The 25,276-nt window shown below is 35.3% G+C and overlaps 1 protein-coding gene across 4 annotated transcripts in view; it reads left to right on the top strand.

Moving 5' to 3' along the window:
• spir (spire type actin nucleation factor) overlaps nucleotides 1-25,276 on the top strand; it is an 825,932-nt gene that overhangs the window by 412,711 nt on the left and 387,945 nt on the right. For all 4 annotated transcript variants that reach the window (XM_069842160.1, XM_069842159.1, XM_069842161.1 and 1 more), the window contains one exon: nucleotides 7,898-8,018. In XM_069842160.1, coding sequence (XP_069698261.1) covers nucleotides 7,898-8,018 — 121 coding nt within the window. The remainder of the gene's footprint in view (nucleotides 1-7,897; nucleotides 8,019-25,276) is intronic.

Below are 25,276 nucleotides of genomic sequence, written 5' to 3'. Positions count from 1 at the left end.
ATAATATCTTAAATTTCGAAATTGGTTAACCTGTGTTTATGTTGGCTGGTTTGTACTCATGAGAGAATGCCATTGGTCAAGTATACACAAATAACATCAGAATGCGTAATATCGACTTTACATATCGTTATTGACATACATATCGATATGCATATCCGTTTCGTTCTCGGTTTATCGTGAATCAAAAATCTTTACGTTCAAGTTTTTCGTTTCGCATTCTCGTTCTAGTTCTCGTTCCCGGTTTATTGTGGACCAACCTTAAAACATTTAAGCTAAACTTTCCCGAAGTGGTTGCCCGGAACTTCTTAATTTAATCTCCTTTCCTAAAATAAGTCTGGATCTTCAATGGATGTAACAGGCTAGTTAGCGCGTTAGTGTTACATCCAGGGACCCTAGTTCGTTCCCCGGTTTGGTCGTAATGGAATTTTGTGGTGGACAAAGCAGACGCTGCAGATGATTTTTTCTCGGAGTACTCTCGATTCGCTCTATCATTCCAACAACATTCATTTTTCATCTGTAATTTTCAATAGTAAAAATCTGTGGTTGCAAGGCAAAAGGTGGTTTTTGATAAAAATAAAAATAATAATAATAATAATAATAATAATAATAATGATTATTTATTTAACCTGGCAGAGTTAAGGCCATACGGCCTTCTCTAACACTCAACCAACACTCTCAAAATGAGATTTTGCGATATGTCGTTCATCCTGGTGGTATCTTTATTATGGCAGAAGATGACTTACATAGTTTAAAGCTTGTCAGTGATGAATAAAATCTTATAAAAACGAACACTGTAGTCTTATTCTATCTTAGCGAACACCTCGGACATATTCTATTTGAAAACATTACGGCTGTCAACGTACACAGGCCCTGATTTTTAAACTAGTTTTTTTTTACCGAATCACATTACATTCTCTGTATTTTGCTTAATGGTGAAGTAAAATATAGTGAAATTAATCACATTTAAATGTTAATTACTTGTCCGCATTATAAAGTAGTTGGAATTGTGTACGAAAATGAGCACACATATCGAGAGAGTTTACGCTTGAACAAGTTGAGAAGGATGGCGCGGAATGTAATGCAAGCAAGCATGAAGTTAAGTCTCGGCCCTTAACATTGAAAGGAAGAAATAAGTTCCTGGGAATATTAAATGCACGTGGCGACAACTGTATGCACGTTCTCATTTGTGTGGAACGCGACTCGTAAAATTAATGTAAATCATACTTTTGAAAGTAATAAGCGATGTGTACCACATGGCACTCGTGTGTGCTAGTTTAACTGCCTGGATTACAGAGTTATGTTCATTTAATTAATCTGTTACACAGTTTGATTTCATTGTATCGTGATTATTTTCATATAAGATTAGACCACATACATAAGAAACATAAACAGTGCAATTAATATTTCACACGACTTAATGTACAACACATGAATGTGTCTTAAAACACTTAGTGTTAGAAATATTTTGTTTTATTCACTGTTCCATTGAAAGTAGGATACGTAGAATTCACGAATTACAGTTCTCAAATGTGCGATTTCTTGGCGCAGATTGACTTCTTTCTTCTAAATGGGTTATCGACCGTTCTTTCAAATGAGTTATCGATTCTACAAAATTAAACGGGAAAGACGAATAGTACCTACCTCTTGTTGGACCTTTAAAGAATTTCTCTTTCCAACAGGAAATTCTTCTCGAACCATTCGCACGACGTTATTTAGCTACGTCCCGTTAATATTATTATTCAGTTTTGTTCTGAGTGTTCCTACCTACCCTATTTGTTGAATATTACAGCTGTAACAGCATCATTACTAACTCCTTTCTTGTTCTCTTACTTGTGTTTCCCTGAGGACATTTTCACTTTTTTCGATTTGTATAGATTTAGATCTTGAACTTTCCGTTCTGAATTCTCATGGTTAATTTTAGATTAGATTCTTGTTCCATATATTTATTCCGACAGATGTTTTAAGGTAGCCTGTTAATCTGGCTGTAATATTTTCTTGGTACATGTGCAAAACTTTTTTCTTGTGATGTAAGCTTCTAACAAGGGAAGGGTTTCGGCTCGAACAGGAATTTTTGGTTAAACATTTGTACATAGGCTTACCTCACAATGGTGATGAAGACCGTAAAAGCATTCATTTGTGTAACTCTCCGTTTGGTTGGTATTGGTCAATACACTTCTTTAAAAATGTACATGAGGATTCTCTATAAAATGCATGAAACAGCATGGAGCAGAGAAATAAGCACAACACGCAGAAGCAACACCTGAACAATATTCTGAACCACACTCCAGTGCTGAAAAATCAAATGCCATCTGAATTAAATTTTTGAAGTCTGAGATTTGTTCAGGATTCACGTAACCAGCTGACTGCCAGGAATACTGAAGCATAGGGCGGTATACTGGAGCAGACAACTGGATATGAATAACAGAGTGCATTTTCATTATAAACACTCGATTTCCCAAGTTAAGTTCTGGATTCTCAGCAAGAGTCCTTATGTAATCTGTTATCCTCCGAGCATATATTTTGTATTGTCTAAGGAAATAGATATTCAGAGGCTGGATATATTTAGTTTTTTTAGGTGGAATGATCATACATTCCACGTCCTAGCCTTGGAATGATTCATTTATTAAGGTTGCGTCCTTGTGCGCATTGAATGACTCACACAACAGTATATACTTTTGATTAGCTGCAATATTTTCAGACAGAACGTTGGAGAAAGATGTTCTTAAATGGGCTTTAGACATTTTACCACTCGCACTAGCTTCTAGGCTAGGCTAGGCTTACGGGTAAGGTGTCCCATCCCTTTAATTTGTGCAGTGCTCTCCCCACCCTTAAACTTGTACAGTACTCTAACAGACAAATCACACATTACACAAACGAATGCTTTTGGGAGCTTTACAGAGATGTAAAGATGGGCCTGTATACAAATTTTGGATACGAAATTCCTGTTCGAGCCGAAACCCTTCCCTTGTAAGTGTTGAGTCCTTACTTATTCCAAGATTTTCCTTTTTATTATAACCTAGAACACATATTCGCGTTTAGTCCATCTTATGAGAGGACTGGTCTAGTTCTTTTATCCACCGGTCTACGGACTGAGCGATTTTTCAAGTGACATGCACAATAACACAGACTTTTAGCCAAGGATTGGTGTTCTTTTGGAAGAAAACAAGTTTAAAATGTAATGGTAGAGGTCTCAATCATAATGATATGAGGGCGGAAGTGAAATATTCCTGCAGATTGAAGGGGACAAGAAAGTGCACTTAAGTGAATAGAAAACGTATATTACGTTTTGTGATTAAATGCATGGTTAATTAGAAAATTGAGTTGGAAGTTTCAGCAGTCTGGCAACATCGCCACCTCCGTCTCGTAATACAGATGTAAGATGTCAACGAACACAGATTTGTCTGCCTTAGTGAACTGAATCCCATCTCCCCTTCTGGCTACAGTGTTGCAAGCTGGTCGCATCATTCAGTGGCTTCAAATTAGTGATTTTTAAATTAAATTTACACGAAAACCGTCCACGCCATTGAAATACGCCAGAGGGATAAATGATTGTTTATTAGATTTTATATCGATATAGACAAAAATCACGATCCTACTTGCAATAGTTACCGAATGAAAGGGTGTTAAATATCTGGAGGAGGAACATTTTTTCTCAGAAACCTATGGACTTTCCACCAATATGGTGTTACACTTTTTTGTTACATACAACATGAGCTATTCGTTCTGAAAATCTTAAGGGATATTTTACTTCCACTCTGTATATGTTCAAATTAAAAATGGACTGAGCGAGTTTTGGTATAACACTCTTAAATTATTGTTTATGCTCGACCATGCCGAAATGTAGTAATTATACACCTGGTAGTAGTCCTTTAATACATGTCATTAAAGTACACCTATTCATTAAAGTTCAGGTTTTCGATTATTCTCGGATATGCAATCGAAAGACAACTAGGGAAACGTCACGGAGGCTGGAAATCCAATACTGTCGCAGAAGGTTATGTTCTGTTACTATAATAATTAGAGTTAATTGTAAATAATATTCAAATAAATTCAATTTGTCATCTCGTTTTTCAATTCTAAATCAATTTCCAGGTTATATCAAAATTAATGTTCATGTTATTCTCTAGATTATATCAAGGTCAATGACACATTCGTTCCTCGGAAAAAATCAATACTTTCGCGTGTGCGCACATCTCACAATTTAGGTCAGTTCCGCTCCTCACTTACATAACCATAACATGAATACTTATGAATAATTTGAAGTTAAAAATATGGTCGAGCATAAAAAGTCGTATAAAACTTGCCTATAATGGTAATTAAGACGCTGGTCTGAGAATTATGGAACTCGCTTGCGCTCGTTTCATAAACAAACATACTCGCGTCTTAATTACTACCATTATAGGCTCGTTGCATAATGTACTATTTTATTGTCGCTTTGTATGCTTTTATAATCATCTGTGACCTCGCGGTTACGTTATTTCCATCACTGAATTGATCGTATTCACTGTCGTATTATTTTAGAGCTTTACCATTTCGCAATGACCTCACAGAAAGAGATCGAAAGGCCGGATCCTAGCATCATTATATCAGGTAGGAAACGAATATAATGGAATGTCGTTTGAAAACTTATTCATATTCCCCCTGAAGGTTATAATTATATCTTCTCATGAAAAGAGAGGAGAGTTGCATCGTAGGCTACGTATAATCTTGAGTTGGACATTTACTCTCACCTTTAATTTGAGCTCCACGAGTTGTGTGTCTTCATGAGTGCCACTGCTGAAGTTACCACTTGGTTCCGGACCGCCGACGGAGATGTTGCGTACCTGAGGCGGATGCCTGTCCCTGACCAAATCTCGATTGTTTAACGCCCGCCACGTGACGGATTGCGGAGCGGCCTGCAGCAACAGAAATGGGTGCGGTCCAGGTAATGGAACAGAAGCTACTACGATTATTAACCATTATAGCTGCGGGTTTCGGTGTCTCATTACGATCTTAAATTGCACTAACCACCAGGAAATTATCTTCAGACCATTTCTATGATTGCCCTAATTGTAAATAAGTTACTTCGGCCGTGACGGAGTCTGCTACCCGTGACACCCAAGGCACACATATTACTCCTGAATGTTTGAATTGGACAGGAAGAAATTTCTAGCATTCAACTGTGGACATATCGTGTTTCGCTTACTTGTTGGTACAGAGAATGCACACAGTATGGCCATCGATGTTGTTTAAGATAGCGGGGGAAACTTGTACTCTCAATCTTAGGTTTGATCTCGTTTAGGCTAATTACCTGACATTGGGGGCCAACTTTGGAATCGACCGTCACTTAAACATACAATCCCTGGGACCTGGGTCTGGCAGCGCCTGTCAGCGTCGCATCCAGGAATGCCACTCAGGTCAGAAACTTGGAACAATCATCGGGTATACTGTCTTTCTCCGACGAGTTTAGCGCTGGAACCTGTGGTATTCTTGCCATCGGTGCGGAGGGGTTGCAGGTAGATTCTTTTGTTGCTACAGACAAGCCGAGCCGAGCGGAGTGGGAAGTATGAATCGTCCAAAAATATGCAGTCTTCAGTTTGTAGTAGTGTATGAATATGTCATATACATATTGTGTACCTAGGCCTATATGGTTTTGTTATTAATATATTAAATATACTGTTGCAATTTTTGCTCAAACATCTCCCTGATTATAGCTGTGTTAATATTATATGAATTACTCATATTAAATATTTCACCGTTACAAGTCATTTTTAAGAAAACATGCTGTAAAAAAGCTTTTGGTTTTATTCTATTGGAATTTTAGAATATGTGTGATTGGTATCGTGAAAAACAGATTCCTATAATGTCATGTGAAAATCATTTGTTGGTGATATCTTAAAATACAAATCAAGTAGTTTTACTTCTCAAGTGAGTTCATCAGTAGCCTACAGCATATTTAAATTGACTACTTTACAAATTTAATTCAATTCTACTAATCACTAAATTTTATAGTATGATTCTTCTTTTCATTTATATTATTGTAGTTGTATTATGATTTTTCTTTTTAATTATTTTATTGTATTTGTATTTCTGGTGGTGTGATGGCCTTAACTTTACCAGAATAAATTAAATAAATAAATAAATAAATAAGTAAATAAATAAATAAATAAATAAATAAATAAATAAATAAATAAATAAATAAATAAATAAATAAGTAAGTAAATAAGTAAGTAAGTAAATAAGTAAGTAAGTAAATAAGTAAGTAAGTAAATAAATAAGTAAGTAAGTAAATAAGTAAATAAGTAAGTAAATAAATAAGTAAGTAAATAAATAAGTAAATAAATAAGTAAGTAAATAAATAAATAAGTAAATAAATAAATAAATAAATTTTCTACAATACTTTCCTTCTCTGAACACGTAAGTAGGAATGGCTGTATCTCTATCGCGCCAAAAATACGTTAGAAAACTAATAGGCATAATGCTCTCTAATGTTTTCAGTATGATTTTACTTCCTTCCAGACTGCCGCTATCACTGTTCCCTCCCACTCCAACACCGCGCTAGACTAGTCAGAACCGCATTCCTCTCAGCACTAAACTCCTCAGAGGATGACAGTATACTGAACACGAGTCATTCTGAGCCCAAGTACATGGATTCATCACGGTTTTGACCCTCGAAGATTTGACTCGCGAGTCAAGAAATGTCGACTACTGCTCTAAAATTCATTGGCATTCGTACTGTTAAAGGAAATGTAATTTCTCTCCCTTTTTTACTTTTTAAGGACATATTTGCATGCGTACTTAGTAGGTTTTTACAGCATGAACTTCCGGGCCCTATTGATAATGGAGACTCTCAGTCCCTTCTTTCGATAATAAAAAGTAAAAACCGAGTTCTTCATATGACGGAAAAAGGAAAGACTAAACGGAAGGTAATCGATCGTTAACATAATCTATCATAATTCTACTAGTATTGTTCTGACAGCTTGGCGATGTACTAGAAACTTGTTCTATGACCTTCCGCTCCGCCTTCAGCCTGTCAAGCGGCTAACAAGCAGCGGCGTTCATCCACCCATGTAAGAGTCGCCTCTGTTCTGCTACCTTAAGCCTTGGTTTTTCTGAACCGACGCATGCGAGTTGCGAGGCCCTCCTCCCACAAATCCGGACTACACGAGAGACAGTGAGTGGTTTCTATAGTTGTGAGGTGCACAGACCTTGCATCTCGCAGTTATAGAAACCACTCACTATCTCTTGTGTAGTCCGGATTTGTGCGATGACCTCCCAACTCGCATGCGTCGGTTAAAAAAAACCAAGGCTTTACAGTGCCTTGCGTCTACTGTATGAAATATTCAAATGCATTTTATAGTTTAGCGGAGATAAATTATACTTGCATATTGATACTCAATCTGGTCTAATTCAGTTTTTAACATTGTATAAATTAATACCACACACTATTGACCGTTGTTTGCATTATCTTAAACAGTGTTGAATTCAGACCTTTTCCCTCAGTGGTGAATTTATACTGAGGAAGATGAGACCGACGAATCAGGGACCGGAGTTTACTAATTCGGTTCCATGGTCAAAAATATATATTAGTTCTGGTCATTAAGTTAACAGTGGAATTGCATGCATGGAGCAACTGTACTTCCATCTAGTGGTCGTTACCAAAAATGCCTCTTCGACGGTGGAGGCTCTGGTGGCTGTTGTCATTTTATGTTGCCATTTCGTAACATGTGATCAGGGGTTTACACTCACTTCACGTCTTCTTTCTGAGGGTTATATGCCTAAGAGTTCACTTATATCCCGTTTGACCCAATGCAGGAGGACTTCCCGTCCGCCTTCTCGACTCGCGCGCACACACCCACACGAATGCTGCTCATCGTTCATTATTTTTTTGTATCCTGGGTTTATTTTCATCTTTCAGGCATCTGAACGTAAACTAGCACCTCCTCGAAGTCGACACTTCACCCCCAGGGAACTACTCATGGAGTCCATCAAGCAGGGTCAGAGACTGAGGCCTTCTCTCTCACCGCTTAAGAAGAGAAGTGAGTACATGCTTATTTTTTTATTATTATACAAAATACCTTAGTACGCTTGTATTAACATTATTTTCTTACAGCGTTTTATTGAAATTACGAGTATTTTATTTCTGACGTATATTGACTCGCTTTTATTGCTGGATTATTGATACAGAATGCAATTATTTTATTATTGATGTTTATGGAGAGTACTTAGATTCTGATCTTTATTGAAATTATTTCAATGCTGATGTTTGTTGGATAATGAAACGAGTTGCAGCAACGTGGCCGTATAGTCGCGAGTCGTAAGAGAGCGAAAGAGAGAAGTTGAAAGTAAGTGGGGCTCTAGCGAACTCTTGTGAGAATATTCCTTTCTAAAAAGATTACAAATCCACATGAACAATTATGTTCAAGTATTGTTATTTTTATCTGTTTATTTTGCCGCACTATTCGCAATTGTTCATAGAGTCAGAGTAGCAGTGCATGAAATATAAAATATTTATTGTTCCTAAAACGAAGTTTCTGTTCATGTTTACATTTATTTCACTGTAGACACCATGACGTCATGGGAATATTGACATAGATTTTTTTTAAAAATTCAATCGGTAATTTTAGAAATGACGTTACTCCAATTTTTTCCGTAAAATTATTATTTTTTATCATTCATTCTTTAATCATAGGTGCATAGTTCTGTACAGAAATAACATAACTTTCGATGATGCATATATCGCCAATGAAATATCTCTGTTAAGAAACAGCTCAATTCTTAGAGGTTTGTTGTTTCTACTGTTAACATTGACAGCACTGTTTTTTAATTATACTCGAAACACTTTGTTATTTGAAAATTATTTTACTGTTGTTTAACAATAACATTGTTTACAACTGTTATTAATCTACAGTACTTTTGGAGTGCACTTATGACAAAGCAGACTTTCTTTATCTTCCTAAGGAAGTTTATGAAATAACGATAAAAACAAGTTGCTTCTTAAAGTTCTCAGTTTATTATGTTGGATGTTTACCATATAAATGATTAACTGCCTCTGTATAAGGACTACTCCATCTCAAATCGACCGAAATATAGAGAAAATTGACCTTGCAATTTTTAAATACAATGAAACTTTTTCTGTTCGTTGATAACTGTGATACAATGCTTTGTGCAAAGTTTGAGGCATCAGAACTTCATAGTGTTTAAATTAAAAATATTTAAATTTATCGTATTTTCATACAATTAGCAACTTTAAACTATTGTGGCTCCGAAACCCTTTCACCCAGTGATCAAAATCATGGTTTATTTTGATGCTGAAATGTTAAAGTTTATATTGACATGTAAACAGTTTTTCTTACTTTTTATGGAAATGGAGAAATTTAGAGTTTTCTTCATTAAGACGCCTTTGCCCACGAAAAAATATTTTTAAAATATATGGTTAGATTCCGCATTGCAAGTACAAATAAACACATATTTTTTACTGGTGTACCGTTGATAAAGTATTGAAAATATCAAATAAAGAAAATAAATAGTACGCGCGTGAACTAACCAGCTGACTGTGAGGCGGGAGCTAGCTTAGGCAAGCAAGGCCAGTAGACATAAACATATGATGTTTCGTCTAGTAGCGCATAGCTGGGCTAGCTTTATCACACGTTTTCATAAACACAGGAGTAAAATGACGCCCAACGCTCGCTTATGTTCAGCTCTCGACCAGTGCGTACGGTACTGCGCCGTTCAAGTCTAGGCGTGTGAATATGATTTATTTAATACCCTCGAAACTTATTGCCGAGCCACTAAGCAAACAATGCCGAATCCCTCTTAATAATCCAAGGTTTTTTCTCAATATTGTTTACATTTTCACAAATGGGCAAAAAGCCTAAAAGTACAGTAAGTAAAATCAGATTATCTGGCTCTCTGTATACAATAAAAATAAGGATTACTTCTTAACATAATCTACCAAATGTCAGCTTCAAAATGAGCTCCCGTTCAATATTCTGCAGTAAACGGTTCCAGAGTTCTGAGCGTTGAAAGAGGCTTGTTTTTATAAAATACGCTAAATTTGTCGCTCAATAGTACGAAAACCGTTTGACTTTCGATAGTATATTTTTGAAAATGTACTCTCCTCAGCATCTTGTATAAATAGGGAAAAAATTAGAGCATTAAAAATGCGAGGTTTTTTACTGATCGATTTCATATGGAATAGCCCATAAGGATATTATTAATTATATCAAAACTTAAATTCTACTAGGGGAAAAGCGCATCCCTATTGAAATATCTACCACCGGCACTTTAAGATAATTTTACAGAAGAGAGTTTCCTGTGGCTATAGTTGCAACCATCGTTCATTGGAACAGCTGTTGAACACATCTTCATTCTTCATTGGGAAGCGGAATGTAACTTTGGCAGAAATAAGAGCCTATAAAACAAACTCTAACTGATGCAAAAGTGAATGAACTGAAAATCTTACGCTACATTCCTGAAGAGGATAATCATTTTATTTTGGCAAATAACTACTCATAACAGTACATTAAATTGTGCTTGTATTTTGTATGAATTCTGTTCAAATTCAGACTTATTTATTCAGTACTTTAGGTCATCACTATATTAGGCATTGCAGCCCGATATAGCAGAATCTCTTGTTCGGACGCAGTTCATTTTATACAAAACATAAAAAATTGAAGGGTTTCATTCAGAACAATAACATTGATATAGTGTAAAATAGAAATAGCATACAATAAATACAAGGTGTGTTATAAACAAACAAACATTTTCTGGAATGTTCTGTAATTTAAAAAAAAAAAAAAAAGACGAAAGCAAAAGTTTTCAATCTTTTAACTCATATATATAAAAAAACAATATGGGATTAGGCAGTGTGTTGTACCGTACGTCAAATAGCTATATATTTGACATTTGTTTACTAGCTGACATCGAACTGTTTACCTAACTTGCTTCGGAATCCAAGAACGACTCTCCATACACTGCCTAGTCACTCTGAGTTAGGTTGAGTTTACATTTAAAAAAGTGGAAATAATTTGAGCGGAAAGAAACTAAACATCGGGAACGCCTTTCCTAAAAATAACACATAAGCTTACCCGTTTCCTTCTTCAAGCCTTTCAGCCCAGCCAATATCTGCATGGAGATGAGAAATTGGGAGCGTCCATTGTTTTCACTCCGCCCCCCCCCTCCAGGATCGAAGTATCATAGTAGTAAAATACCTCTCTAAAACCTTTGTTTCATTTCTCCCAAAACACTGAACAAATTCAAAGCAAACACTTCACACTTTGGCGCTTCTGATCAGCATTATCTGCTTTAAGGCTTAATCTTGCATAGAATAATACAGCTACACATTGAACATTGTGTCACTAATAGCAAAAGATAGCATAAAAGACTGAAAATACAGTTTGATCATGAAATGCATTGCCGTTTATGGTGGTCTAAAAACTCTCTTCGTATATTTCTTGTTTCAATTAACTTGAAATCATTGGAATGACTAAGAATTCTGATTATGAACTCCTGTTCAGGTACGATTATTTGCACCAGTATAGCCTACTCGCCGTGGAAGGTAATTATTTTGAGGTAGATGGAAGAACTTCGTACTAATATTAGGCGAGGGAACAGGTGGCTTGTTACAGGAGTACACCCATGCATGAAACGTGGTATATTTTGTGGCTCCTTGTGAGAAGGCATCTGCGCCTGTAGCATTACGTGACTTGTTGAGGAAAATTTCAGAACCTACTCTAAAACCTCGCTCGCAGTTAACCTTTAAAACATGAGGGTTGTGCGTGATGAGGTTTAAAATAAACAACTATAAATCTATGTTAAATGTTACAAATAAATGTAATGATACAAGACGGATTACTTTCTTGTATGAAGATGTTTTAATCTTTTATTACATACCGTATTTCGTTTCTTTTTCAGTTTCTTTGATTAACATAAAATAAATGTATTTAAATTTATTAAATTACTTACAGGGTGATTCAGAAGGAATGAGAAATATTTTAGGGGGCGATACTATGGACTAATTCTGAGTAAGAAAGTTCGTAATAAACAAGTGTCCAATTTTAAATGGATCTGGAGATACAGCTGATTGTATGTTACATATAACAAGCGTTACAAGTGGCAAGAAAGAAAGACAAATGATTTAATGACTACATTTATTTCTTAACTAGCCGTACCCATGCGCTCCGCTGCACCTGTTAGAAATAAATATAAAGTAATTACATAATTAAAATAGGACGTTTGATCCAGGGAACATTCGTGTTTGATAGAAGGATAAATCGTTTAATATGTTACTTAATTTAAATTATATTTAAATAATTAAAATGTTGTCATTTTGGTCCAGAAAGCACTCAGAAGTTACTGTAATAACATTATAGCATTATGTCCATCTAGAGAAACTACACTTTCCATTGGTGAAATAAATAATTATACAAATCGGTTAATTTAGCCTTCGATATTACTTCATACAAACACAGAAACATTCTCTGTAGGCTATGTTTCATAGCCTGTTGTTGTCCAAGGCCCCTTATACACATAGTCATTTGTTTTCATTTCATTACTCCGCCTTAGATGGCATTGTATTTTAATTTTAAAACTCATTTATCTCATTAAATATGAGTCCTATCAAAATTGTTTAAGGAATAAAACTTATCGGAAATCATTTTTAAAGAAACTTTTGTTATGTAACATATTTCACAAAAATCAATAATAAGCGAGGTACTTAGATTTATTTAATTCAGGCCCCCTTATAACCCCCCTTTTAAATATGTATTTTGAATGTCATATAGCCTAAAATCTAAGTTACAGCGAACTTAATTTATATTCCAATTTTCATACAAATCGGTTCAGCCATTATCGCGTGAAAAGGTAACAAACATCCAAACAGACAGACATACAAACAAAAATTTCAAAAAAGTTATTTTCGGTTTCAATATGGTTAATTATATATGTTAGGACCAATTACTTTTGGAAAATCGAAAATTACCAGAAAAATTTCGGGTACAGATTTATTATTAGTATAGATTACTTGGTATCAGCAAATTTCAACAGTTCAGTTTACTTTTTCGCTCTGTTGACAACAGTAAATGTTGCTCTTTTGATGTCGTCTTGTTCTTTTATGAGCGTAGCTGTTCATAATGCGAGCGACCAATTTATTGTGTTTGCTTCGTTTATGTACACTTCGTTTTCATCCACTCCACAGGCATAAATCGACAAGAATAAGGTCTGGGGATCTTGATGGCCAATGCAAGTGACCGCGACAGATCCATCCATCGTGGGAATGTGAGATTTAGATGGTGATGTCACCTGACGGTTAAAATGTGCATGGGCTCCATCATGCTGGAAGAGCATGCCTGTCCTTGTAACAAAGATAACTACAAACGGTTATTTGGCAGAAGAGCGACACGTACTATTTCTTTGTACTTGGTCAGTAGTACGTTATTCCATTCGAAGGCTTCTTATACGTAACATTTCAAACGGCTGTATCTCCTCACCCAATGGAAATTGGCCACGTGTACGGTATATAATGGGCTGACCAGAATTTTTATGGTCCAACAGGGGATATGGTAATTTCAAGAAAAACCACAAATGCTTATCTAGACGCTCTCTGTTGAAATGTTGCAGAAAATACATGTAACAGTAGATACAATGATAGAACTTTTCACACTAAATTTGTAGAATATCTTTAACTTTTTTTAAGTAAATGAATAAACACACGAAACTCCTAAACATAATTATAGCCACTAAGAATTCAATTTCAGTACTGACGCATGCATGGAAATCTTTCACATAATATTGTACTCACTGAACTCTAACACACACACACATTTCACAAATACTTGTCAGAAGAATGTATCCTTTTAAGGATCTGTTCATTTCCATACAGCTTCACACTAAGTTCTTCACATGAGAAATTAAAGTTTGCTTTCACTTGTAACAAAGCTTAACTGTTTCAACTTTCATTCTTGACTTCACATCTGTCCAAATTGAGTTCATTGTGGAGAAAAGTCTTTCAACTGATGAATTACTGCCTGAAAGACACATGATTAATGACACTATTTTGAGAAGATTTTCAAATGGAATGGAACATTTTGTTCCAGTGTTGGAAAAAATCATACCAATTTTCACCTGTTAGTTTGTCACAAAATTCCTCATTTTCTGAACTACTTAAAAATGGACGCTGCGGCAGTTCTAACGCTTCCGCGCAAAGCGAATACTAAGATGACCAAATCCAAACATGCTATGTTCTTCTCAAAGAGTGCAGAATATCTCATACTGTGCTCGTTGGTTCTTCTCTCTCATGTGCATGAATCACAGCAGTTCCATCACGACACTTAAATATTTACGTGTAAAATATTATTGAAACAAAAGCAAAGTTCCTGGTGACAAAATTAATTTCTTGGGACAAAAAGGGGACATTTGCTCTCCGGGGACAGCAACTCAAAACTGGGGACTGTTCACGGAAATCGGGGACGTCTGGTCAGACTAAATTATATATGGACATTTTTACTCAGAATAGCTTTTATTACCATTTGCTACTACTTCCTACTATAGTAAGTTGTCATGCACAGCGATTTTTTTGTTCTTTTTACTAGTCGCTTCTTTAATAATATTATAGGCCTATTGGAATTGAACGGTTACATCAGCTTCTTGTCTATGCGGATGACGTGAATATGTTAGGAGAAAATCCACAAACGATTAGGGAAAACGCGGAAATTCTAGTTGAAGCAAGTAAAGCGATAGGGTTGGAAGTAAATCCCGAAAAGACTAAGTATATGATTATGTCTCGTGACCAGAATATTGTACGAAATGGAACTATAAAAATTGGAGATTTATCCTTCGAAGAGGTGGAAAAATTCAAATGCCTTGGAGCAACAGTAACAAATATAAATGACACTCGGGAGGAAATTAAACGCAGAATAAATATGGGAAATGCCTGTTATTATTCGGTTGAGAAGCTTTTGTCTTCTAGTCTGCTGTCAAAAAATCTGAAAGTTAGATTTATAAAATAGTTATATTACCGGTTATTCTGTATGGTTGTGAAACTTGGACTCTCACTTTGAGAGAGGAACAGAGATTAAGGGTGTTTGAGAATAAGGTTCTTAGGAAAATATTTGGGGCTAAGAGGGATGGAGTTACAGGCGAATGGAGAAAGTTACACAACGCAGAGCTGCACGCATTGTATACTTCACCTGACATAATTAGGAACATTAAATCCAGACGTTTGAGATGGGCAGGACATGTAGCACGTATGGGCGTATCCAGAAATGCATATAGAGTGTTAGTTGGGAGGCCGGAGGGAAAAAGACCTTTGGGGAGGTCGAGACGTAGATGGGAGGATAATATTAAAATGGATTTGAGGGAGGTGGGATATAATGGTAGAGATTGGAATAATCTTACTCAGGATAGGGACCAATGGCAGGCTTATGTGAGGGCGGCAATGAACCTGCGGGTTCCTTAAAAGCCAGTAAGTAAGTAAGTATAGGCCTATACATCTTTGCGCTTCATCTAGCGAATTGAAAATAAGATGATCTGATGGTCTTCCCATCTACATCGTGGGTGTCCTAGAGAAATTTGTTCGTTCCGTGTTGCTTCCTAAGCTTTTCGAAGTAAGGTGTCCTCTTTTCTTCGATATGCTTGTCCCATCGAATTTAGTCTTGTATTCATAATCGAAGATGCGATGATGTTGGCTCGAAGATACGAATTTGTTAAATTCTCTGTTTTTATAAGTTCTGCAAATACCGTTGTCACAAATTGGACTAAAGGTTTTTCTTAGCATTTTATTTTAATATCTGTAGAATGAAGTTTCTCTTTTTCTGAGGATGGACATGTACTATACAGAAATAGGCTATTTAACACTTACGATGGAACAAACATATTACATATTATTTATGCAATAGATTACGTAAAACAATTTATATCTTTGTTATACTTCGGTCATATTTATCAATTAATATTTTACGTCTCATTTATTTAGCTTTATTTCAATCCATTCTCCAGTATGGAATTTTAGGGTGGGGACATGCATGTATTTCTAATCTCACTCCACTAATACTTATTCAGAAAAGAATAATTAAAATATGCCTTAATAAACCAATTGATTACTCATCCGAGCTTTTGTTCACTGATTTTAATGTTTTGAAAATTAAACAGATTTATTATATTGCCTTATTAAACTTCATACATAAAAATCATAATAAATTCAAATTGTACCATCATAAATATGGAACTAAAAGATCCGATTTTATACGACTAGAGGAACCAAAGTGTTTCACAAGCACAGCTCTGAGCCATGATACCTACTTTGGTCCAAGGTTATACAATAAAATAATTCATAACTACCCAAATTTTGAAAATTTTAGTATCAGAAATTTAAAAAATAGCGTTAGGAATTTAATTTTTAAAGAATATATATTGATTTAATATGCATATGTACTGTATTTGTATGACTTAAATTGTTAAAATTGAAATTGTATTTTTAAATTTAATTTATTCCTGTAATTTTTTTTCTTGACCCAGTTTGTGTCAAAAAATTATCTTTGTGTTTAGATATCTCTCTGAGCACGAGTTTTTACTCCTTCAGGGAAGAACTAAGATTGTATTTTTGTCCATGTTATTTTATTAACAATAAACAATATATTAAACAATATACTTACGTTCATGTCAAAATACACACGTACAGTCCACATGCGCGCCGCGGCGCACAGTGGTCCAAAACGCAAATTTAGCGGGACAAACTAATAACTCTTCAGCTACCCAACTGATTTTTATGAAACTTTACATAGTAGTTACAGATAGCATAGTTTTTTTGCATACAAACTATGATTACATTGGTATAAGGGGAACTACCACTTATAGAGGGGAGCAATTAGACAAAATTAATAACTTTTCTCCTATCGAACAGATTTTCATGAACTTTTATACATTAGTTACAGATAGTATATTTGTTCCTTCGTCTTGTTTAACGTCCTCCTTTCGTACATACCGGTACTTAAAATAAATGAGGTGTACCGGAGTGTTTATATATTTTAACCGATACTAGACATGCACACGTCGTGGGCCGCCATGGTCGTGTGGTCATCACTGCACAAGGTCACCAATGAGTTAAGGCAGGACAACACATGACAAGGGACACACCCAGTTCCGTGCACAGAATATAAAATTCCTTCCATTTCCTACTCCGGAAGTCGAACCACTGACCGCTTGATTGGGAAGCGCATACGTTATCCCCTGAGGTAATGCGACGGACTGTCATGGATAGATAACATATATAAAATATATATATATATATATAATTTGAACTGGTAATGGAAATTACGGGAAAACGGCTGAACGGATTTTAATGAATGACCCGTCATTTTGAAGCTTGGCAACCAAGGATTTTCATAAAAATAGTAACTTTCAGTGAAGCGTTAGTTTTCCTACATAACTTTCCTATTTTCCAAAATCCATCTTTCGTCAGTTTTGAGAACTAATTGCATTTCAGAATAAAGCAAAATACACATTACAATTAAACAATAGGCTATTACACGAAGGCCATGACCTGCAGGGTTGCTGACATATTTAGAGTTCAAATTCAATTTATTATTAAAAACTTCAAGACTTACTAAAAATAATTTACAGGTCTGATTCTGCGGTGTGTAATTTTCTGAGTACAGCTGTGTATTGGATATTAAAATCTACAAAACTTGAGGTGATTTGATGACATTATTACCATTAGAAATGAAATATTATTATGGTTAATGTCATGATGTAAAGAAACTACAAAACTTTCTTAACATAATAATATTGTTATTAAAAATCAAATATTTTTATAGTTATTAATCAAGTGGGGTTGGGTCTTTTTCATATATTTAATGGCGGTGTGGTGTAGACACATGCGTGATTCTCTTCAGTACTGGCTCGAGAGAACGCTAAAATTACAGTTCCTAAGGAAAGACGGCATTACTTACTGATAAAATAAGAGGCCATAAAAATTTTGTAGTCACCCGATCATTTCAGCAAGATCTCTTAGCAGGATAAAATGATTTTACCCTCTACATTTCAAGCTGCACATGCAGCAGCTATACCAAGATGCTGTGTCTATTGTTCGAAAGCATTGCAAACCTGACTTTTTTAAACTTCCACCTACAATACACAGTGACCTGAAATAGCTATTGCTTTACTTCCACATGAAAAACCCACATTGTTACTTGCGTTTTCGCGTTGAAACTAAAAACTGAAGGTGGATAGGTTCAAGATAAAGTACTTGGCATTAAAAAAAGGATTCAGAGGGAGATGTTTCATTATTATGGAAGCAAATAACTTTCAAAATATCTGGTATTTTTCACTGAAAATTAATCTGAAAAATTTTTATTTCAACGTCTAATGAACTTAGTTTGCAGTATTTTCTGTACAAGCCACTAGTATAATATTTAATTGTGCCATGTTACCTGACGAATTTATCTATCATATCATGTTTGGTAGCCCGTAACGAAGTACTGTAGACCTGAAATGTTCCAGAGAAATTCTTAATGCAATTCGCGACGTACGAAACATAACATTGTGCTTCGGGAAACATTTAAGAAAGGAACTGTGGACTGTTGACCTTTATGGAGAATGGCTTAATTTGTCTGTAAAGTACTCGCTGATTTCATAGCGTTTGATATCTGTAGAGCACGCTTAGATTTGTTTTGCTGTATGTGGGTCAGTTGCAGTGTTGTAATCACGATTCATAATAGCTGGTAGACTTGGAGCCTTTATGTAGTTCACGAAAGTATCCCCACTTATAGCAGCAAGAACGCCGGTTGTGGTAAACAAAGCTTTTTGGCGACCAATTTATTGTTTGGTGATTCTAAAAATAAACTCTATAAGCGCCAAGTTACTGCTATGACATGTACTAGTCGCATATAGTTTATAAATGAATGGTTTCTTTCCAAAACCTGCTAATTTGCTCCAAAATCGATTTTGACCCAGTAACACAATAAACATATTTCTTACATTCCGAATCCAATGCTAGAGTTAGTTTTAGATGAATTCCTACTATTTGTCACCGAAAAATTATATTTAACAATATGAAATCTTTTTCAAAACCTCATAGGCCTATTTTATGTTTTTCAGGCCAAAACTTATTTTATATTTTAATTTAAAAATTGTAATTAATATTTGAGGAGAAAAATTCGCTCCGGAGCCGGAGATCGAACCCGGGTCCTTGGTTCTAAATACCAAGCGCTCTGACCACTGAGCTACGCCGAATTCAATCCACAGCACCGGACCGAACCCTCCTCCTTCAGTGTTTCCCTTTGTGGCTTGACTCCAAGTTAGGCATATATGTTGACGTAATAAAATATTAGAAATTGTAGGTAAACTATAAAGTATTCTAGTACATTTTGTGCATATAATTGTATAAATATCTGTACGTAAGAATGGTATAAATATCTGCAAACACCAGAAACCGTGACCATTTTGATTTACCTAAGTGTAGGCTAACCAAAACAATTAATAATTATTTTATTTTGTCTTTAAAAATTGCAAATAAATTTCCGACATATGTTTTCAATCTGGAAAGGAAGTCTTTTAAGAGACTTGTCTCTGGTTGGTTGATCAACAAACCCTTTTATGATATTAATGAGGTTTTTTTAATGTTAATGTTGTTGACTGTTTCTGATACAATTTTATTGTCTTTTATGTCTCTGTTGTTTATTTTATATGCATTATTTGACTTTGTTAATTGCACATAAATGTGTTCACTGACTGTACGATACTCAATGTAGTCAATATACTTAATACTCAAGATAAGAATAAACGCTTTTTTTTTTTTAAATTGGCTCCTATATTTTAAAGCCAGCATATTTTTTCCTTCCTATGAAAATAACTGAAAGTAAGATACTGGGTTTTGGAAACAAACCATTCAAATTTCTATTAAAATCGAAAAATTACGCAAGTAATAAAAATCACTACCGCTTGTAAATTTATTAGCAAGAAGCATAGTACAAGTATGGGTACAGGCTGATCTGACATAAACAGTTTATTCCCGTGCTCTAGCTGTAGCATTATATACGTTGGGGTATTCGTAATTTGGATGTACTTAAATATTGAAAGAAAAATATATTATGAATTACATAGGGCCTATATTCGTTTCACTTAGAATTCTAATAATCATGTTATCTTTGTCCAAATGTTGCGGCACTTCATAATATTCCAAAAATAGAAATAATCTGTAATAATACAGTAGTTCCCGAAAATAAATTATAATGTACAACTTAGCCAATAAAGAAATGGGTAAATAATGCCTAGTAAGGTCATAATCATCATAATCCTTCCAAGTAATAGGCCTACTGGCTATTTCAACAGCGACGGTAGGGATACACAGACGCAAAAGCTCCGAATACAGCTGACACCCTTTTAACTCCGCTCTAGTTCCGTTCCTTATAAACTCTTCTGAAATGACTGGCAATCTGGAGAGAAAAAGCATTACCTATTAACCGGCATCATGAACTAAGTGCTAATCAAACTTCAATTACTTTGAACCAAACATTTTTGGGACAGACTATTAACACGGTACTGCTGTGTAAGAGATATAAGTTGTTAAATAATTTTTCTGTCAGTTTTGATATAAAGATTCAAAATAATGCCACATTATATAAACGTTGCCGTTGCAGTAATTCGTGTAGGCATATTTATTTTTAAGATAAGTTGTCTTGTAAATTTTTAGTGTGAACAAAATCCATCCAGCAGGTTAGAAGCATATAATATACACATACAAAAAATGTGTGTGTGTACGAGTATAATATTATACAAAAAAATTTTTGCACGTTCGTGTTTTTGCTGTGTTTACAACTATTGTTAGGCCTTGAAAGTTAGAATTCCCATACAGAAACTTGTTACTAGGGAAACCATTCTTTATAATATAAAACTATACTGAAATAGACCTATTACACTTATTGTTACTTATTTATCATTACAGTGCAGTGTTGCAGATTATGACTGGCTGATTCTCAGCAACAAATTTGTCATAGGTGTCGGTAGATGGCAGGAGTAGTTTTAATTACAACCCTAGAGTAGTTATTTGTAATATTTCAACATACTTATCTAGGTTGGCAACTCTGAATTCAGTAAAAATCAACTTCCAATACTGGCGGCCGTTTGATGTAACGACGAAAAAATACACTATCGTGCAAAAAATAATATTACATTATTGCGTAAGTGTTGTAGGATGGCCTATAAAGCCGACCACAAATTACAAAATTCTATTTTAAGATAATAATTGTAGCTGCTTGTTGAATAGTACCTTTACACTCGAGATGTTGATATCCTAACTTTCATAGGAAAAAAAATCAATATAAAATGAATCATATGAAAGCAACCGTATAATTGTGTAGGCAGTGCAGGCAGCAGAGACCTGCACAACGGCCCAGCCCATGGGCTACTTCCGCACTGCACCGCACTGGGCTTTACAGTCTCGCACGGAACAAGCCCGTGACGTCATCGCACTGGCCGGCCCAGGCTTCTTGCGGAGTGCTTTTGTGCGATGAACTGGTATCAAGGCATCGAGTCCAAGTCTCCTCTTCTATCAATTACTTATTAATTGAGTTTGCGAGGGCTTGTGCTTGCGTGTGCTGTTCGATCAACGAGCAGCTAATGTTTCAAACGTTTTTGCTTTAGTTCTTCATTTCTGTTTTTCAAGAGGAGTCCAATTGTGCATCGCAAAGAAAATACAGTCTCTGTGATTAATGTTTTCCGGGCTGATATGTCATGGTCTACTGGTAAAATGGTATATCACGGCATCTGAGCCCGGAAAATCTTCACCACAGACACCGGCCGTGGAAGCAAACATTCTAAAATACAGTCTCTCTAGAGAAAAAGTAGTGAAGGATAAAATCGCTGGTAGAGTGTTTAAAACAACAGAGTCGGATGGAAATTAAAACAGTACCATTGGGACAGTTTTTAAATCTGTGTTCGATAGCAGTGGAAAATAATTTATTTTTGTATGTTGTCCGGTATACGGGGAAGTATATGCTCACGCTACACGCGAAGCGAAAGCACAACCTATGTACGCAAGCAGAAAAGCAGTAGAATGCAACCAACTGGTGGGTTGATATCAATGCAGTGCTGAGCAGTGCGGTGGGCTTGGGTGGGCTTCGAAGTGCGACGAGCTAGGAAGCGGCCGCATCAAGCAATATTGGCCTTGGGTGGGTGGGCTGTTGATGCGTACGGATTAGCAGTGCTGAGCTAGGGGCTACCGTGCATTACTCTGGCAAGCAGCCTGAACAGGTGTAGAGAATTTTAATAAAAATTATGAAAGAGCTTGTTATGACAAAGAGTATAAATTTTACTTTTTTCTGGGTCACTAAAGTAAGCTAGTAAGGAACCAATAAAATTATCACGACGTAGCTATTATGTTTGATGTATTCAAGAATATTTGCATAGTTCCTGCGTTTGCTTGTGTCATATTCTATTAAGCAGAGTGGTTCCTGAGTTCTACGCTTTCACAGCACACTGTACTCTTATGTAACGCAGGTCATGAAACCCCCTCCCCCACCTGTGTGAGTGTGTGTGTGTTTTGCAGCAAATACGTACCCCCTGCGCTTGGCTCGCTTGCTTAGTGGGTGCTGGATTTCCTAACTTATGTAAATGAATGCAGGCAGCGTCTCAAGAATCGCCTTTTCCGAGGAAATGCTGTCATATATTATTCATGCATTGCGCCCTGCTTGTTTGGAGCTTACAAATAAGTCTTCCAAATTGTGACCTTTTTTTTCTCTACAACAGTATCTAATTTTTACTTTTAATATGGAATTAAAGAGACTGATTATTATTTACAAATTCTTGCAGCATATTGACTGTCTTCGGAATATGTATAATAAGAACTTTCTTGTGCTAAATTTTAACGTACCTTGTTAACATGTTTCGACCTATTTTCGCTCATCTTCGGAACTGGTCGTTGTTTGTCTTGGCGCCTCTTGTTTCCTGTGTGTGTGCGTTCGTAGTGTAGAGTCAAAGAGTGTATGTGTTTTGAAATTGAGTTGTGTGTTGAGAATATCGTTGGGGTGTGTTTTCGTGTGTCTGTATATTTCATATTATTCTAGTGTGTTGAGTTTCTGGCTTTTTGGTTGGATGTGCAGTATTTCCATGTCTGTGTTGATGTCTCTGTAAGTGTGGTTGGCATTTGTGATGTGCTCTGCATATGTGGAGGTGTTTTGTAATTTTGTAATGGCTGTGATGTGTTCTTTGTAACGTGTTTGAAATGATCTGCCTGTCTGTCCTATGTAGAAGTTGTTGCAGGTGTTACATTTGAGTTTGTATACGCCTGTGTGGTTGTATTTGTTTGTTTGTTTGTGTTGTTTGTGTGTTGAGATGTTTTTGTAGAGTGTTATTTGTTCTGTATGCGATGTTGTAATTTAATTTCTTGTATGAGGTTGCAATTTTATGTATGTTTTTGTTTTTCGTATGTTAGTGTGATGTATTTTTTGTATTCTTGTGTTTGTGTTGTATTCTTCTGTTTTTTTGTGGTTTTGTTTTGTCTTACGTATTATGTTGTCTATATTGTTACAGTTGTATCCGTTTTCTTGTGCTATGTATTTGATTGTGTTCATTTCTTCGTTGTAATCCTGTTGGTTCATTGGTATGTTGAATAGTCTCTCTACCATTGTTCGCAATGCAGCTTGTTTTTGTTGTGTGATACAGTGATAAAAGTTGTGTAATCAAGATGTATATTGATTGTATTAGAGGCGTACACCTGTTCAGATTTTAGACAATTTTAATTTGAATTCAGCAAGTTTTTAAATGTAAAAGTTGAACCATTAAATTTATGGGTTTCGCTTACCCCTGTTTACCTTATGTAGTTAATTTTTCACAAATTTACACAGATAGTTATATGTAGGAAGCGTATGTTGATGAAAAGTCATCTTATTTCTCACATTAGGACGATGCATATTAATATAGAAATCCTTTTTATGTTAATATCAACTTAAAAAAGTAATTTCTTATATTGCATTTTTTGCATTTTTTTAAACTAATAGGTCATTTTTATATTTTTTCGGCATTTTTTGGTCATTTTTAATACTTTGAAGAACTTTTAGATCATTTGGAATGCATTTTACTTTTTTCTTTACCGATAGGTCTGTTAAATAATTTTGTAACCAAATAGATCAGTAGTTATTACCTACTGAATAAGTGAATAACAGTGAAGTTTGAGTTTTATAGTTTGGAACAGACTCTAAATTCCATCCCTCATTCCACTGAAGGCTTCACTTCACACAGCGGAAGTAATATAAAATGTTTGACAGCAGTTTAATTTAAGTGAGGACTTTGACCGCTACTGTTCTTTTGTCGGTACAAGGGTGTCTTCAGAATTTATGTTCGGAAGGGATGTCTACTGTAGTGGACGTATTTTTAACACAGAGATTGCAAGAATGCACGCTGCGCCCACAATTTGTTTTATCATTCACACTCCCTCATCTGGAATGTCTTGTAAAAAAGTGAAGCACGGAAGGAGGAGACGGAGAATGAAGGTACTGACATGGATCACCCCTGATTGAAACACATTGTAAACCCTCATTAAAATCTATAGTTTTCCCATAAAACCTTGATTTTGTTACATGTTCTTTTTCTTTATCTTAGTCAAATTCCAGGAAGTTGCCTCCTCTCTCCGATATTAGCAGGGCAGTCATTGAAACAAGGTGAATAATTTTTAAGACGTTGTGGAGCGACTACGGTGAATATCATTTAAATGTCATTTTCTTTTAATTTCATGTAATTTTTACATTAGTTTAAGAGCATTTTAATGATCATTTTAAGTAGATTTTTAGGTCATCAACATCCGCCCCTTAGTTATATGTATAGGCTATCGTTATAATTTCTACGTAGTATTATTTTTCTATTGATGAAAATTAGCGCATAAAAGTGATACTGATGTTTAAATATGTTGCATCTTACTTCAATAGTTAGCTCACACGCAAAAATGTATTCACGACAAGAGGTGGTAATTCTTGATTACTACATAATACAAAATGTCAGTATGAAAATTTATTGGCAATAACTCACCATTGTGTGTTTTAGACCTCCAATAAAAACATTCATTTTTCACTGAAATGATTTTATATAGAAAATATGAATATGAAAGAAAGATTTGGACTAGCCTGGTTCAGACTGGAGATTTGGAAATTAAGAAGTAATAGAGGCAATATATCTCAAGGCACATGCCCATTATGTGGACGGAGAGAAGATGACATTCACATCGTTCTTGAATGTCAAAATACAAAAGATATATGGATGAAATTTATAAATGAAAAGTTCCTACAAATAAATAAAGAAATAGCTATAA

The sequence above is a fragment of the Periplaneta americana genome, chromosome 12 (genome assembly GCF_040183065.1).
Source record: "Periplaneta americana isolate PAMFEO1 chromosome 12, P.americana_PAMFEO1_priV1, whole genome shotgun sequence".
Taxonomy (NCBI): domain Eukaryota; kingdom Metazoa; phylum Arthropoda; class Insecta; order Blattodea; family Blattidae; genus Periplaneta; species Periplaneta americana.
Note: the sequence above shows the minus strand (reverse complement) of the source record. Positions and strands in the feature narration are given on the sequence as shown.